The sequence below is a fragment of the Opisthocomus hoazin genome, chromosome 6, assembly GCF_030867145.1.
Source record: "Opisthocomus hoazin isolate bOpiHoa1 chromosome 6, bOpiHoa1.hap1, whole genome shotgun sequence".
Taxonomy (NCBI): domain Eukaryota; kingdom Metazoa; phylum Chordata; class Aves; order Opisthocomiformes; family Opisthocomidae; genus Opisthocomus; species Opisthocomus hoazin.
In genome coordinates this window covers 28550956-28567874 of record NC_134419.1, presented here as the reverse complement: position 1 = coordinate 28567874, position 16919 = coordinate 28550956, and the positions used below count along the sequence as shown (strand labels likewise).

The 16919-nt window shown below is 61.3% G+C and overlaps 1 protein-coding gene across 2 annotated transcripts; it reads left to right on the top strand.

The window, feature by feature from the left end:
* The first annotated feature begins 1743 nt into the window (after positions 1–1743).
* Positions 1744–16488, top strand: OLFML2B (olfactomedin like 2B). 2 transcript variants are annotated; one of them, XM_075422357.1, is made up of 8 exons: positions 1744–1899; positions 3010–3273; positions 6655–6762; positions 10353–10529; positions 12203–12431; positions 13428–13970; positions 14421–14597; positions 14919–16488. In XM_075422357.1, exons 1-8 carry the CDS (start codon positions 1744–1746, stop codon positions 15518–15520), a joined length of 2256 nt encoding a protein of 751 aa, XP_075278472.1. In that variant the 3' UTR covers positions 15521–16488. The 2 variants fall into 2 exon arrangements, with proteins under 2 accessions (XP_075278472.1, XP_075278473.1); XM_075422358.1 differs by lacking the exon at positions 13428–13970.
* The last annotated feature ends 431 nt before the right edge of the window (positions 16489–16919 follow it).

Here is a 16919-nt window from a genome sequence, read left to right as displayed (position 1 = left end):
AGAGCTTCACACGGCCTCTCGCCGTGTGTGGCTTCTCCCTCTGACCCGTGAGCAGGTTCTGAGGCAAACGTGAGCCCGTGCCATGCCTGGGGCGCGGTGCTGGCACGGGTTTGATTGCCGTTCGTAAGCTTACGGAGGAATCTCAGGTTTCATCACGCATTAGCGAGGCCCAGACACCACCGCCGCGGTGCAGACACCTACGCGGCGGAGGATGCTGCGCCTGTGCTTTCCCTGGGAACAGCGCGTCCAGGACATTTCCGTTTGGCAGGAGGTGCAGAGGGATACAGGGCTGCCAGAGCCAGCTGCTTCCCAACGGCGTCAGCGCGAATTTCGGTGAGCGCACGCAGGTCTGCGCTCATGGCTTGGAGCCTGTCTCCAAAACGCCAGCTCCTTGTGTGACCCCAGTGCACACCGGAAAGCCACAGGCGTACCATGCCGTGCTGTGCTGTACCATCACGACGGCTTCCCATGTGCCACCGGGATGAGAGTCAGGCTGCTCGCGGAGACGGAAAACGAGCCAGGCAGGGTGTAAGGGTGGCTTTTCGCTCCCCCACCAGCTCCCTGGCAAAGCGCAGGGGTGCGATGTGCTGGTTTGGGAAGGGGTGCTCTTGGCTGGGTTGCACACCCCCCACCCCCCCACCCCGAGAAGCCCCATATGCAGGAGTCCACTGCAGCCTGCTTTGGGCAGATGATCATAGAATCACAGAATGGTTTGGGTTGGAAGGGATCTTAACCATCTGGTTCCAACCCCCCTGCCATGGGCAGGGACATCTTCCACCAGACCAGGTTGCTCAGAGCTCCATCCAACCTGGCCTTGAACACTGCCAGGGAGGGGGCAGCCACAGCTTCTCTGGGGAACCTGGGCCAGGGCCTCACCACCCTCGTGGTGAAGAATTTCTTCTTAATATCTAGTCTAAATCTGCCCTCTTTTAGGTTAGAGCCATTCCCCCTTGTCCTATCACTACACACCCTTGTGAAAGCCCCTCTCCATCCTTCCTGCAGGCCCCTTCAGGCACTGGCAGCTGCTCTAAGGTCACCCCGGAGCCTTCTCTTCTCCAGGCTGAACAGCCCCAACTCCCTCAGTCTGTCCTCGTAGGAGAGGTGCTCCAGCCCTCAGATCATCTTTGTGGCCTCCTCTGGACGCTCTCCAACACATCCATGCCCTTCCTATGTTGGGGGCTCCAGAGCTGGACGCAGGACTCCAGGTGGGGTCTCATGAGAGCAGAGTAAAGGGGCAGAATCCCCTCCCTCGCCCTGCTGGCCACGCTGCTCTGGATGCAGCCCACCTCTCGGGTGGGGTGCTGCCGGGTGGGGTGCACCCCCCAGAAGCCCCATGGGCAGGAGCCCACCGCAGCCTGCTTCAGGCAGACGATGCGCGAGTCCCCCCGGCCCCAGCCCTCCCCCGTGACGGAGCTCGCCCCTTCCCACGGAGGCAGCCGGAGCTCCGGCGCCACGCACCGCCGCCGGCCCGGGGGCGGGATGCGGGATGCGGGGATCCCCGCCCCCCCCCCGCCGCAGGTGGGAAGCACCGCCCGGGGCGGCCCCCGGTCCCCGCCCCGCCGCCCGCTCGGCCCCGCCCGGCGGCCCGGCCCGCCGCGGAGGGAGGACCGGAGGGAGGGGAGCGGGAGGGAGCCCGGCCCGGCCCCGCCCCGCCCGCCCCCGCCCGCCCCCGCCGCGCCGCACCTGAGCGAGCAGCGGCGGCTCCGCGCCGGCCCCGGCCCCGGACCCCTCCGCCGCCCGCCCATGGCTCGGCCGCTGCCGCTGCTGCTCTGCCTGGCCGCGCTGGGAGCCGGCTGCCGGGCAGGGCCCCCCCACACCCCCGCCCCCGCCGCCACCGCCGGGCCCTCCGCAGAGCCGCTGCAGGACGAGGCGGACAACCAGGAGAACATCCTCTCCCAGGTAGCCCGGGGGGGGACGGGGGGCAGCTCGGCGGGGCTGGGTGCCCGCGGGGGGGGGCTGGTGTCCGTGCCCGGGGGGGCTGGGGTCGCGGGGGGATGCTGGGTGTCAGTGCCTGGGGGGGCTGGGGTCGCGGGGGGATGCTGGGTGGCCATTCCGTGGGGGCTGGGGTCAGCGGGGGATGCTGGGTGTCCGTGCCCGGGGGGGCTGGGGTCAGCGGGGGATGCTGGGTGTCCGTGCCCGGGGGGGCTGGGGTCGCGGGGGGATGCTGGGTGTCCGTGCCCGGGGGGTGCAGCTGCGGGGTGTTCCATCTGCCGGGGTGCAGGGAGCTCGCTGAACCGCCCCCCCCCCCGGGGAGCAGCTCACAGCCCCCCATCCTCCTGTTTCCCCGCGGTGGGGGGGCTCGGAAAACGGGTCGCTGCTCGGGAGGGGGGGTCGGATGAGCCCCTTTGTGTGCAGGGGGGTGGCTCCGGGCTGTCTCCCCGCCAGCGGGATGCGGTGGAGGTTTCTGTTCGGTCTGGCCGGTCAGACGGCGTGTCGTTATCTGCCCTCGGAAGCGGCTAACGGGAGGCTGTTGGGAACGCACCGCCAAAGCTATTTCTGTGCTGGGGCTCTCGGAAGCGCCGTCTGCAAATCGCCGTAAAGGAAATTCCTGGCATTGTATGGGGCGAAGCAGAAATACGGTTTCACCGTCGGGTTGTGGGGCTTTTGGTTGCCCTTCCAGCCCACCCTCACCCTGTCTGCCCGCGTGCAGCAGTCCTGCTCAGGGTAGCAGGTGACTTACTGGGTCTACTGGACACTGAGCATTAAAAGGCAGCAGGCTGCGGTTTGTATGAAAATTCGGAGCGGCGAGGTCTGTTTTGTGCCAAGTGGAATAAAAAATACCCTGTTGGAAGGAGCCAGTTTTTACTGCCCTTGTAGGTAGGGACCAAAAAGCTCTGCGCTGTCTAGAAACCTTCTTGCTCAGCAGATTTTGGAAGAGCTGGCCGGTTTTCTTGGGGTTCAAGGTGTCCAAAGTGTCCGCGTTTGAACCTCAAGGTCCAGGGTGTCCTCGTCCCTCGCTGGGCGAGCGAGCGGACGAGAAGGTTGCTAACCGCCGTGACCTGTGCTCAGCTGCTAGGTGACTACGACAAGGTGAAGGCGGTGTCCGAAGGCTCCGACTGCCGGTGCAAATGCCTGGTCAGACCCCTGGGCCGCGGCGCCTGCCAAAGGATTAACGAAGGCGCTTTCAGAGCGGAGGACTTCTACACGGTGGAAACCATCACGTCGGGACCCAGCTGCAAGTGTGCGTGTGTGGCCCCCCCCTCAGCGCTCAATCCTTGCGAGGGGGACTTCAGGCTGAAGAAGCTGCGGGAGGCCGAGAGCAGCGACCTGAAGGTAGGGGAGCAGCTTGAATTCAGGGCTCTTTTGGGAGGGGGAGGTCTTCTGTGAAGCTTTTTCCTTCTGAACTTTTTCTAAAAAAACTTTTTTCCTGAACTTTTTTTTTTCTCTGAAGCATCTCCTAGTTGATTTCATATCTGCATATTTTATGTGGAAATCAAGCTCAGCTTAAGGGACTGATGCGAGCAGCTGCAGTCGATGATTCACTCGACTCATCCTGTGCTGCCTGGGGTCCACCGTGGCTGCCTGCGCTGGAAGCCCAGTCCCTCCTGGGCTGCTCCCTGCCATTTGTTCAGTGCTCAGTGTCCCTGGGGGGGATGGCGCTGCTCCGCTCGGCAGCTGCCAGGTCTCCTTGCCATCACAGAGAGGGGCTCCCAAGCAAAAAGCTGTTTCGGCTTCTGTGGGCCAAAAGCCGCTGATGCGTCAGCGTGAGGGTGTGTTACGCAGCTGGCTGATGGCAGGGTGGGTTTTGTTTCAAATGTTGATGCTTCTATGCTGTTCAGCATTTTATCTCTCTAGTAACGTGTACCTCTTCTCCAAATGTGACAGTGTTTGTTCGAAGTACTGGTGGCTTTTCTTGGATGCTTACTTTTGCTGGTCTAGGAGCTGGCATCAGACCCTACCGAGTTTTCCAGTTTGTAACCTGGGCAGGGCAGCAGAAATCCTCCCCAGAGGGCTTGGTCCAGCCCCGGGGAGTCCCCAGCGTAGAAGGCTGCGTGCTGGTGGCACTCGTGTGGGTGGTGATGGGATGTGGCGGTGCTGCTAGTCCCAGCTCAGTTGGGCATCGTGTGAGGAGCTGTGGGGCAGCCTCCTGCCAGGGCCATCACGGTGGGTTCGTTCTAATTAATTTGGAGCTCAAGGATGTGTTTCATCTTGTCCGACTGCAGACAGTTAGCAGCTTCTTGTCCAGGCTCCCCTGCAGCTAGGGAAGATAAACAGGCACAGGCAGATAATCCATCATTTCAGGGAAGGAGGAGTCCCACTCTGGAGATGCGTGGTGGTCCCTTGCCTGCAGGAGAAGCCAGGATGTCCCGCTCGGCCTCAGATGAGGCGCTGCGGCCAGGGGAGGGGATGCCCTCCGGGATGACAGAGCCACCTCTGAGGTCTCTCACCCGGCAGAGCCCCTCCGCCAGCAGCTTGCACCTCTCCCCCGTCCTCGCCGGAGCCGGTCAGCCTGCGGCAGGAGCGGAGCGGCATGGCTAGCTGCCTTGGCTCCGTGGCTTCTTCCCGCCGGGAGCTGCTCGCAGCCAGCTGTGGTGCGAAAGCTTGTCCTCTAGGAACTGGCCCGGGCTCCCCCGCTCACTTCGCGAGGATCTGCGGCCAAACGATTTCACAAGGTTTATCCAAATACACACACGCGGGGTTTTTCTTTGCTGCGAAAGTCAAACCCTGGGAGCTGTGAAAACAGGCTTGCTCGCTCGCCGAGCAGAGTCCCTGCTGGGGTCGGGTGAGCTGGGAACAGCAGCCTCTGGTAGGAGAAGCTGGGAGGCAGGAGAGGACACAGCTCTGGTTCCTGCGTGACTCATGAGGAGCAGCTCCCACACTCTTTGGTGGGGGGGCCTGGAGGGACAGGCCAGGCCATCTCCTTGCTCCTAGCAACCCCAGGGGTTTTGCTTTCCTCGCTGGTCTGATGAGCATCGTTCTGTCCTGGTCCAGCAGCGGGACGTGCGTAATTGTGCTCTGCGTACCTTGCGCTTTGACAGGCTTTCTCACACTTCAAGAACCCCTGGGTGCTCTGTGGGAGAGCTGTGGAAAGTTCCCCAAAATGAGAGCCCTCCCTGATGACGGCTGGGCTGGAGAATGCGTCTCCAGGGAACAGCGAGGAAGGGAGCAGATAAGCCCGGGGAGCGGGGGTACCCCTGGGGCACCCTGATGCAGTCAAATGGCTGTGCTGGGCATCGCAGCTGAACGTTTCAGTCCCCTCCGTCCCTTGAATAAGGTCCCGTGGGAATGCAGGGGCCATCAGACCAGCGAGAGCCGCAGCGGGCAAAGGGAAGGCAGCAGAGCGATTTGGTGCGTGCGTCAGCGTGGTCGTTTGGGGGGGGTCGGCTTTGTGTGGGCAGGGGCTGGCTGCCACCAGGATCTAATCGCAGCGTGCTGCCCCTCTGCTCGTAGGCACTGCGGGCGTTCTGGGGTCACGGGTGCGGAGCCCGCGCGAGGAGTCTGTGCTCGGGGAGGTTGGGAAGGCGGTTAATGACGTCTGCAGCCTTTGTGCTTTGGTGGAAATGCTCCAGCCTGGGGGGAAGCGCATGCCTGGCAGGTTGTGTGCGTCGTATCGGCGCTCTCTGTCCAGTTCTCAGTGGAACGTGGATACATGGCCATAAAACAGTCCTTGTCTCTTAATGCTGCCATTTTATCTGGCCCCAAAAAATCTTTCCTTTGCTGTCAGCTCCACAGGGAGAGTGCAGAGGCTGTGGTGGAAACTCAGAGTGCTGCCAGCAGTGTTGCCGGTACTTCTCCCGTGTTTGTGGAGCTCTGTTGACTAGTTTGTAGCTGCTGGGAGGAAATGTCACCGCCTTGTAGTAATTCCCATGCACTGAAAATGCTTCTCAGCTGCAAGGTCTGGGGACACGTGGGGACATGTGGGGCTGGAGGGAGCGGAGGCAGGGAACGACCCAGGAGCAATCCCCACCGGCCCATGCCTCGCTCAGCTCCATCCTCCGCTGAGCGAGCACCGGGAACCGTACGAAGTGCAGAACGAGGGGGCTGCTGTACGGATCCCCAGGGTCGGTGAGCTGGGGCTGGCGATGGGCAGGATGCGGGGACGCAGCCCTTCCCGCTGCTGGAAGGGGCCGGGTTAAACGCAGGGCGTCTCTGAAGTGGAGGAGAAGGCAGCATCCCTCGGATAAAGCTGTTCACCAGGGAAGTGAACTCTTACCGGCCTGGCACTGAATTTCAGTTGCTTCACTCTTGCGTTTGTGAACGTATTTAAATTTTTTTAACAAGTTTCTTCTTGTTCCAGGGGGAAAAAAAGCATGGGATGGCATGAAGTCAGAGTCTGATCTCAAACTCACTTTTATGTGAGCTGCTGTTCCCTTGATGCCTCTTTTGTTGCCAGTCACGTCACTGGTGGGATGGCTGAGCCTTGGGGAGTGTGAGAGAGCTTGCCCAGAGCTGGCAAGGAGGGCAGTGCTCCTCCTTGCTCTGCTTACTCGTCCCCAGCACCCAAAACGTGCTCCTGAACCCCTGAAGCTCTGCCTGCTGTGCTCCTGACTGTAGCAGCAATGCAGCAGGGCTGCACAAGGAAAAACTGGCATTTTAATAAACTTCTTGCACTCGGATGCTTGCGCTTGCCCTTGGCTTTTCGGCTGTAGAAACCGTGCGGCATGCTTTGTAGCAAGCACCTCCGATTGATGGTGCGCTCACTTTGCCTCGCAGCTCTCCTCCATCGTCGAGATGCTGGAAAGTGCCTTCTACGGCTTGGACCTTCTGAAGCTGCACTTGGTCACAACCAAGCTGGTGGGTCGGGTGGAAAAGCTCGAGGAGGTAAGATGAGTCCTGCTCTCCTTTGAGGTTGTTGCCTTCAGCGGGACTTGCCTCAGGTGAAGTATTTGGTACCTCTGGAGCACTCAGAGCCTCGTTCCTTTTGGAAGAAATGTTAATTAACTGGCTGAAACTAAACTAGACCAGACTAGACTCTCCAAACTAGATCTCCACTGCTCCTCGCAGGCAGTGCCCAGGGCATCACAACCCTGTCTGCTTCCCCCATCCCTCGTGGCCCAAACCGGGTGCGGGATCCCAGCTGTGGCCTCATCAGGACCAGCATCTCCTCGGGATCCAAAGGGCCTGCTGCTAAGTTTTTCCTCTTCTCCGTTTCACGTCTGTGCTGGTGCAATAGTTGCTCTCAGCCAGGTGCTTTTGTGCTGTGTGGTGTGGGGACGAGCGGTTCGGGGCCGGTGCCAGGACACGCTCGCCGGCACTGCTGGTAGCCAAGGAGGTCAAATTCCTGAAGGACCAAGTTACATCTTGGCCTGTGTTTAGAAAGAGCTTGAACCCTCAGCACTGCTAAAAACACAGATAAAGTACCTTCCATTTTTTTAAAGCAGACTTCCAGTGAAATCATTTTCGCTTCCATATAGTTTAATATTTCTTTGGCTAGCACAGCGTAGGGTTTGCAGTTTGTTAAGCTGCGCTCAGCTATGTAGCGACAGGTTGCCAGATTAAATACTGGAGTTTTCTCCCGTGGTCTGTATCTGGGGCAGTAATTCCACATTCTTTTCGGACCGGAGCAGCCTCGTTTGTCTGCAGCCAGGAGCCGAGAGGCGATGATTTATAAAGCCAAAATTCCACTTGCAAAGTGTTTCGGGAAGGCACGGCGTGCTCCGTCCCGGGGTCAGGGAGGAGACAGCCGAGAGGACCGCGCTTGCCTGGGGGGCTCCGGGTTTCCAAGCACAGCGATGGACCCAAAAGGGAGAAGAGAGGTTTTGAGGTCTAAAAATAACCAAACACCAATGTTCTCCTTTGCAATCCCACCCTCTTCCTGTGGTTTCTCCAGTTGTTAGCTGGTTTGCTGCCGAGTCAGTGCTAGTTAGGGGAGAGGAGCGAGGGAAGCGGGAGCTGTGCTGCCAGCCCCGTGCCGCGTGTCCCTGCTGGGGAGCTTCACCCCTGCGCACTGGCAGCCCTGGGTCTGGTGGCAGACCGAGCCCGGTCCCACGTGTGGGGAGCAGGGGACAGATGCTGCAGTGGGCACGAAGGGCCCCACCAGGATGGACCGACAGTCTGTTGCTGTGTAACATCCACAGTTGGCTGGGTTAGGGATGATGGAGGGGACGATGCTTTTTTGGTATCGTTTGTAGATCTGTGGTCTGTGAATCTGTATCACCCTGAAAATAGTTGACTGGGAATGGTGCTGCTGGACATTGTCACCTTTAGACGGGTCAGACCAGAGTGACACAGCCCATCAGGTCAGTGAGCGGGGAGTGCACGTTCCTCAAAGACCTTGCCGATGGTAAAGTCAGAGGCTAAGGTGAGTGCTGGGAGTCTGGGCACTGACAAATGGCACGAGGGATTCCTTCATGTGCGGGTACCACTGCGCTCTTCCTCGGTTCTGCAGGGGCCGTGCCTACCAGCCGGTTCCTGCGCAGGGGCTCGGCGCGAGCGGTGCAGGTGGCACTTGTCTGCCTGGGCACGTCAGGGTGACCCCGCAGCGTGGCTGCTCTGCTGGCGGCCCCTCGCAGCGAGGCGGGTGGGCAGAAGTAGTCCGGTCTGGCTGAAGTCGTTTGGCCAGAGATGGAGCAGTGAAGGTGTAGGAGAGGGGTGGAACTCACAGGTCTGGGTCTTTAGTTTCTCAGAAGCGGGGCTGTGGGATTGTGTAACGAGCAGCTGAAGCCGCTTGTGGGCACTCGGGTGGGATGGAGAAGGACAGGAGAGGTCCAGGTTCGATGGAGGTTCCCCGGTGCCGCTGGTGCAGGCAGCAGGTGCGAGAGGCTTCCTGCTGGCTTAGCATGGAAATTCCTGTTGAGAGGAGGAGGATTACACCCTGCATCGGCCACGGGATCTGATACAAGGGACAGCTGAGACGCTGAACAAGAGCCTGGCACCGCTTCAAAGCGTCGGCGTCCCAGGCGGGTGTGCTTTTGGCAGCTGCTCCCCGGCAAAGCAGCTGAGCGGCCTCAAGCAGCATCCCAGGCCAGGCTGCGGTGGTGCCTCCCCGCTCACGGCGAGGCAGATCTTCTCCCGAAGCAGGTCATAAGCCAGCCGTGACACGGAACAAGTGATAAGGGCAGCCGGCTGTCGGAATCAGCCATCCTTCCGGAAGAGGGAGGGTGTCAGGCTGCTTCTGCTCCTGCGCTGCTCCAAGGAGGGCATCAGGAGATCCTCCGTTCCTTTTCTTACGGCAGCAAAATACTTGCTGAAAAGTCCCGGCATTATTGGACCCAGCCTTAAAACCGCGCAATAAAGCTGTGACTCGCAATTCCTGGGTAAGACTGGGAGTTCTGATACCCATGGATTAGCTGAGCTCGGGATGGTATTTCTGTGGAGATGGGAAGGCATTGCCAATTGTTTCCATTGTAACAAGGTATTTTACACAAACGGTGTCGGTCGAGGCAATGAACCCCCAAACACTTGGTCCTCAGAGCTGGCGCCTTCTCTAGCGAGGCAGCTTCTCTGCTTTGCCTGTAGCTTGCAGCTGTTGCATCAGCTGGTGATGTCTGAGGTCACAGATGGAGGTCAGAGTGGGTTTTAGGAGAAATTAATGGCAGGACAGATTGAAAATGAAGGATCAAGGGGAAACCGCCCCCAGTCTCTGTGCAGAAATACTTTGACTGACGTGCCACTTATACAAAGCAGTTGCCATTTAAGATGCAAAAGACCAAGGAGTGATGAGCAGAGACTGCAACAACCCCTCGGTGACAAGGTGTGCCTTTGGCTGGGGGACTGAGAAGAGTGAAGGGCTTTGCCTGCCCTGGGCTGCCTGATGAGCTGCAGCCAGCCCCAGCTCCCTCCCGATCCAGGACAGCTCTCTGAGGGTCACTGGCTCGCTTCCTCTCTCCAGATTCTTCCGCTTCAGTGGGAGGAGGGGATGGTGGGGAGGAGCAGTCCCTGAGCGCAGGCGCTGCGTGGCCGGGCAGCGGGGCAGGACTGGGAGAACAGAAACCAGACGAGTGGGATGTGGACCTCAAGGAGTTGTTTCGGGGGTTAGGCGGGCAGCAGGCAGCCAGGATGGGACCCTGCTAGGAAAGCGGGTTAATAAATGGGAGATAGACTTGGCTGCCATAGGCAAAGGCCACGAGGCTGGGACTTAGGATGTTTTAGCTTGTCTTTTCCTCTTACTTCTATGAGCCAGCAAGCATGGCTGAAGATGGGTGTTGAAGAACGTCAATGCCGCTCTCCCGCTGCACAGGGCCCTGTGGCAAAGAGTGGATCTAGGGTGGACGCACCAGGGGTGGGGTTTCTGGGTCCCGCTGGGGTCAGGGGCACCTTCTTAGCAGCTGAAGTGCCCAGCTCCACAGAGGAGCCCAGCTGTGAGCCCAGGGTAGGAGCACAGAGCTCGCTGCCTCCTGGGCTGTGGTTTGGAGGCTGTGGAGCATCCCTTGTCTTTACATGGGGTAAAGTCTCCTCTCTTGCTTTGCTAGGGCATGTCCAGGAACTTCACGCAGGAGGGCCACCGGGCAGGAGCCAGCATGGAGGAGGCTCTGCCGGATCCCCGCCGCAGGGACAGGGAGAACTGCTCCAGCCTCATCACCAACAGCCTTGCCGACATCGAGAGCTCGCTGCAGCGGGACGCCGAGGCTGCCTACACGCACGTGGAGGTACGGCCGCCCCAGCACGTTGCACGGCTCCATCCCTGCCGCTGCGCCAGCCACCCTGGAGGGGGTCTCTGGGAGGGGGGCACTGGCCCGGGGTGGTTTTCTTCCCTGCTCGGCCAACCCCGTTTCCGTGCCTCTGGCTCCAGGTTGCTGCTCTTGGCACAGCCCAGCTGCTGCCGGGACAAAGGAGGGAACAGGAGCAGGCTGCTCCCCGGGCCTCCCCCCTTCCCGGGGGGTGGTTGGTTTTCGAGGTCAGCAGCGGCCGTGCTGCTCGGAAAGAGTGATGTCATTGCGGGGCCGGCTGGGAAGCGCTGGGAAACTCGGAGCCTTTGGTTAGCAGGGCTTGGGGGCTCGGCGGAGGGACAGTCTGTTGCCCTCCCTCCCGGGCAATTACCCCTCCCCAGCCAGCCCCTGCGCCCGGCGGGCTCTGGGCAGAGAGCTGGGCATCCTGCTGGCCCCAGCGCCCAGCCCCAGGCTATCGGGGTCCCAGTGGTTCCTGTGCTGCCCCAGAGAGGGGTAACGGGGGTGTTTTGGGAAAAGGCCCGCCCAGTGTGCCTTGATCCCCTTGCTGCTTTGGTGGTGCAGTGTTGGGTGGCCACACGCTGCCCTGGTCCGTACTGGGTGGCTCCTGGAGCATCCTGCCTTCACCCAGGTCCCCTCTGCAGGGGCAAAGGAGGTGCCTGGGGAGAGGAGGATGGTCGCTGTGTCGTTTCCAGCTCCAAACAGGGCTGCTCGGCTCCTGGGGGTGAGGACAGCCTGCCCATGCCCCCACCCTCGGCACTGAGAGCAGACGTTGCGAGTCCCATGCCGGGGTGGGCTCCCCGAGCCCCGCCAGGGAGAAGGGTGGGCTCCCACGCACACACCGGGGGAAATGGCACCGACCGCGACGTGCCAGCGTGCGCTGCTCAGGGGGCCCATGCCCCGTGGCAGAGGGTGTCCGGCAGCGCTCCCAGCCCCGCTGCCCCCGCTCCCCGGCCGTAACCGGAGCAGGGGCTCCGCTGCCCGCTGGAGGGGAGCCAGCCCGGCCGCGCAGGAGAGCGAAGCGCCGGGCTTTTATTACCCCGAGTGACCTCATTTCCCAACGTTCCCCTTCTCTCGCCGTTAAATGCAGCAGGGCTGCGAAGGAACCTCGGGCTGGTCTTCTCAGCCAAGTGGGCACCGCTTCAACCTTCAAGCTGTCTTTCCGATTTCCTTTCACGAGATGAAATCCTTCAGGCATGAGCTGCAGCAGCTGGTGGCTGCCTCGGCACGGGGTTCCCGGTCCCTGCCCCGGGGGGTTCCCAGCCCCCCTGGGAAAGGTTCTTTAGCCTCTCTGCTCTACCAAAGCTCGGCACACATCCAGTCTGGGGGTGGACATGAGGTTGCAGTGAGGGGTGTTTGGCAGGCGTGGTGGTCTTGGGTTGGAGGTTGGACTTGATGATCTTAGAGGGCTTTTCCAACCTTAACAATTCCATGATTCTATTCCCTGCTAACGCCGCCCCAGGGTCCCCCTGGCTCTGCCACTTCTGCTGTCTCCTGGAGCCTTTCCCACAGCAGAAGGGATGGAGGGTGACCCTGAGAAAGGAGGGAGGACAGAGCATCCTGCCCAACGCTCGGCTGGCCAGCCTGACCTGCCCTGTCCCCCAAAATGCGTCTGTGCTTGCCCATCCCGCAACAGCCTCCCGCATCTCTTCCAGGGCAGATACGAAGAAAGATTCCTGAAAGATGAAACCATCTCCCAGCAGATCAACTCCGTCGAGTCCCTCCCAGAGCTGCACCTCTCTCTGGAGGACGAGAAGCCGAAGCAACTCTTGCAGAGGAAGCTGCACGTGAGGAGCCGGCCTCCTTCCAAGCCCACCATCGTTCGAGGGGTCACCTACTACAAAGCCCAGTCCACCGAGTCAGAGAACGACATCGAGGAGCAGCGTGAGTTGGGTTTGCAGCCGTCTCCGGCGGGGTGGCTGCCTGTGTCCCATAGCAAAGCCAGTGTCTGCACCCGAGTCCTGCCTTGCCCCCCTGGGAAAGTGTGGGCAAAGCATGTGGGGTCACCACAGAGAGAAGGGCTTGGAGGTGGGATGGTTGGTACCTCACCGCTGGAAGCAGCAAGGCTGCATCCAGCCTTTGAGCCCTGCTCTGGGGGCAATGCAATGTTGTTATTCCACGGAAAATCCCTGGTAGCTAAGGAAACGGGGCACTCCTGTGGTTTAAAACACCCGGCGTCAACACCGTTCAAGCACGTAAACGCAAGTTGATTGCATGTGTTAGTCCTGCAGATTGGCCGGCTTGAGCCGTGCTCGGGCTGCGGAGGCGGCTTGGAGCTGCGGCTTAGCAGGGTGCTGCTCCCGGTCCGGCCGTGGGGAGAGCGGGGGTCTGAGCCCCCCGTTCCCGGCAGTGCCTGGCAGCTCAGGTGAACAAGGCAAGCGCCTGTTCTGTGCCCAGCCGGCCCCGCAGTGAGGTTGGTCACCACAGCCCTGCGTGGGTTTAGGAGATTCTTGAGATGAGGAGGAGCAAAGGGCACCCGTGGCGACCGGGGAGCCTGAGTGGTTCCCGTGCCCCAGGTGAGGCACCTGCTGTGGCAGCCCGGGTTCGGTGGGTGGGATCCGGCCGGGTGCCGCAGCTGTGTCTCCGTCCTGCCCCATCTCTGGGAGCTGGCAGGACCGGGTTGCTCTTCGTCACCTCCCGCTCCGCTGGGCCTGAGGTGGTGGACGTGGCTGTGGTGGGGTCTTGCTGGCCTCCTAACCTGGGGACCGTCAGCCCCTGCAGTTCACACAGCTCTTCTCCAGCCAGAAATTAAGAGGAAAACCAGGTGGATTTAGTACAAGAGAGCCGGAGAAGTGGGTGGAGGAGCCAGAGAGGTAGAGGGGCCATAGGAGACTTGCTCCCACTCGCTGTGGGGCTGACACCCGTGCCTGTGTTTGGCAGCGGATGAGCTGTTCAGCGGGGACAACACGGTGGACCTGCTGATCGAGGACCAGCTCCTGAGGCCCAGCGGCCGGGCGGGTGAGGGTGTGAGGAAGCCCTCCCCGATGGGATGGCCGCCCGCCCCCAGCAGTGACCCCACCACCCCACCAGCTGCCGACACCGCTGCAACGGCCACGGTGCCCCTGTCCCCTGCCACGTCCACGGGGCCCACGCCGGACCCCACCGCTGTGAGCCGGCTGACCCCCACCCCAGAGACCACGACTGCCCCAGGGGGGCTGGTGGAGGAGGGGACCCCGCAGCTCCCGGTAGCCTCGGCCAGCATGGCAGCAGCCACGGCCAGCATGCCCGCAGCCACCAGCCCTATCCCCAGCCCTGCCATGGCCACCATTGCTGGGACCTCCAGGGACATGGGGATGAGCTCGGCCCCGGAGAGCAGCCTGGGGGCTTGGGGACAGGCGAGCACCCCTGCGACGCCGGTCAGCCCCACCATCCCCGCCACCCCGAAGCAGGCTCTGGAGGAGGAGGACATCAGGAACATCATTGGTGAGTGCTGCAGGTCCTGCGCTGCTCCAGCTTTGCGCTGGGGCTGGCTTGTGCCCGTGTGTGTCCCACAGCTGGATTTGGTCACGGGTGGGAGGTGTCATGGAGTTGGTGACCAGACAATGCTTTCCTGGGGCGCCATGTTTTACTTGCTTGTTAACTCTGGAACCTACTGTGGCACCTTGCAGTCTAAGGGGGCTGGGAAGGGCGGAAAGAGGCCTTCCCAGAGACGGACCTGGGACAGGTCTTGGTCAGGGCAGGGGCATGGCTGAGGCCATGGGGAGATCTTTGCACGATCCGGCTGGCGCTGCTGGGTCTCGTGGGGCTGAGCCCGGGCTGAGGCAGTGGGCAAGGGGCTGGAGGGGGGGGGTGATGCCTGCAGACCCCTGGCAGGAGCAGGGAGAGCGTGGCCACCCTGCCTCGGGCCTCGCGAGCCTTCCTCTGCCCACACAGGGCGATGCAAGGACACGCTGTCCACCATCTCGGGGCCCACCACTCAGAACACCTACGGGCGGAATGAGGGGGCCTGGATGAAGGACCCGCTGGCCCGGGAGGAGCGGATCTACGTCACCAACTACTACTACGGGAACACGCTGGTGGAGTTCAGGAACCTCGACAACTTCAAGCAAGGTGGGCTTGCGCCATCCCCAATGCTCGGCTGGTCCAAGTAGTGTCCCCATTCCCTGGGGTGATGCACTGCGGGGGGATGCTCTGCCTGGGGACCATCCCCTCTTGGGTGCTGGTACCCAGCATGTGGGGCTCAGAGCATGGGGCAGCTCGGGCTGCCCATGGTGGCTCTGGACTTGCTGGTCACCATGCCAGGCTACAGCTGGTGGCTGGGGAGGGAGCGTGGGCAGGGCTGGGGGCAGAGGGTGCTGGTGGCTGCGGCAGCGGGGCCACCGACCCTGAAGCAAAGGGAGGTCTCGCCAGCAAGGTGTCTCTGCCCCGCAGGGCGCTGGAGCAACTCCTACAAGCTCCCATACAGCTGGATCGGGACGGGGCACGTTGTCTACAATGGCTCCTTCTACTACAACCGGGCCTTCACACGCAACATCATCAAATACGACCTGAAGCAGCGGTACGTGGCTGCCTGGGCCATGCTGCACGATGTGGCCTACGAGGAGTCCACGCCGTGGCGGTGGCGGGGCCACTCAGACGTGGACTTTGCTGTGGATGAGAACGGCCTGTGGGTCATCTACCCGGCCATCAACTACGAGGGCTTCAACCAGGAGGTGATTGTGCTGAGCAAGCTGAATGCGGCTGACCTCAGCACCCAGAAGGAGACGACGTGGCAGACAGGGCTGCGGAAGAACTTCTACGGGAACTGCTTTGTCATCTGCGGGGTCCTGTATGCGGTCGACAGCTACAACAAGAGGAACGCCAACATCTCCTACGCCTTTGACACACACACCAACACGCAGATCATCCCCCGGCTGCTCTTCGAGAACGAGTACGCCTACACCACGCAGATAGACTATAATCCCAAGGACCGCCTGCTCTACGCCTGGGACAATGGGCACCAAGTCACCTACCACGTCATCTTTGCCTACTGAGACACCCCCACCCCCCGCCAAAGTGGGGCACTGCGAGCCAGCGGCCACCAGCACCTTTTATTATTATTTTTATTGTTATTATTGTTATTTTGTACAAATCAAAGAGTAAATGACGGGTTTTGTTTCAAGCTCTTTTTTAATGGTGGATTGTAGATCGATCCCCAGGCCAGACCCACCCCCTTCGTCTTTGCTGTAACCTTGCTCCTGATTTTCCTGCCCTTGGGAAGAGGTCCTCCTCCGAGAGGGCAGACCCAGCTCTCCTGCCCAGGGAGGAGGAGGTGGCCCAGATGTGGTCCTCCTGATGAGGTTTTTGGCTAAAGGTGATCAGCAAGAGACCCAGAACCAGTGCAAAGCCGGCCTTTCTGCTGCAGGCACCAGGTCCCAGCGGGACGCTGGCAGCTGCCTGTCCTGGGGGAGGATGTGCGTGTCCCATGGGACTCTCCTGTCTCTTGGGACCATCCTCCCAGCCGTCGGCCAGCAGGCCCTTCGGAGATCCTGCTGTACAGTGGGGCTGCGAGCGCAGCCCCTGGTGCTGGCACTTACGCCGAGGACTGTCCTGTCTGGCCCGGGCTTTGCCCTTTGCAACCTGCTCTGGGGGGCCAGGAGCACCCTAAGCCCCAACTTGTGTTTGGAGTAAGCCCGCAGTGGGAGTGGGACACTGTAAATACGTGTAGATGGCTTCTGTTTGTTCATTTTTGTAACCCCAAATAGTCCCCTTTGGCAGCTGCTGGGCCAAGGCTCTGCTTGGCCAGGCATGGGGCTGCCTGGGCAGGGAGCTGCGGAGCTGGGGGAGCCCTCGGTCCCCGTCCTGCTGCCGCTCCATCCCCGCAGGGTCGCAGCCCCTGTGCCCTCTCACTGCCGCGCTCGCCCTGGTCCCGGCCCTTGGGAGCCCTCGCAGAGGCAGAGCCCTTCCGCCCGGCAGCTCCTTGTATTTACCTGCTGTCCGCAATAAAACTTCAAGTACCTTTGCAGCTGGTGGGGGCTTTCTTTGGGTCTGGTTCGCTCTCTGGGTGCATGGCAACGCACAGGGGGTTTTGGGCTGCGGTGGGTTTGGGGAGTGCCAGCTTACACCCCAAGCGGCAGCCAGGCGTGCTGGCCAGAGGGGATCTCGGGGGCCTTGAGGCTGCTTGGGCCTGGCACCATGGCTTGGTGGCCCCGGGAAGAGTTTGGCTGTGTCACAACTGCAGTTGCCCTCAGGACACTGGGGGCTGTGGTGAGACACACCCCCCGCCCCCCTTAGCCTGCTCTTCCCCAGGTGCGGGTGAGGAGCAGGAGAGGGGCTCTGGGTGCACCCACCGTGGGCAGTGCCAAGGCTGTGCCGAGCAGAGCTGCACTGCAGCCCAGGAGCCAGCAGAGACTGCGCTGGCCTTCCCTTTTGATGAAGTAAAACAGTAGTAAC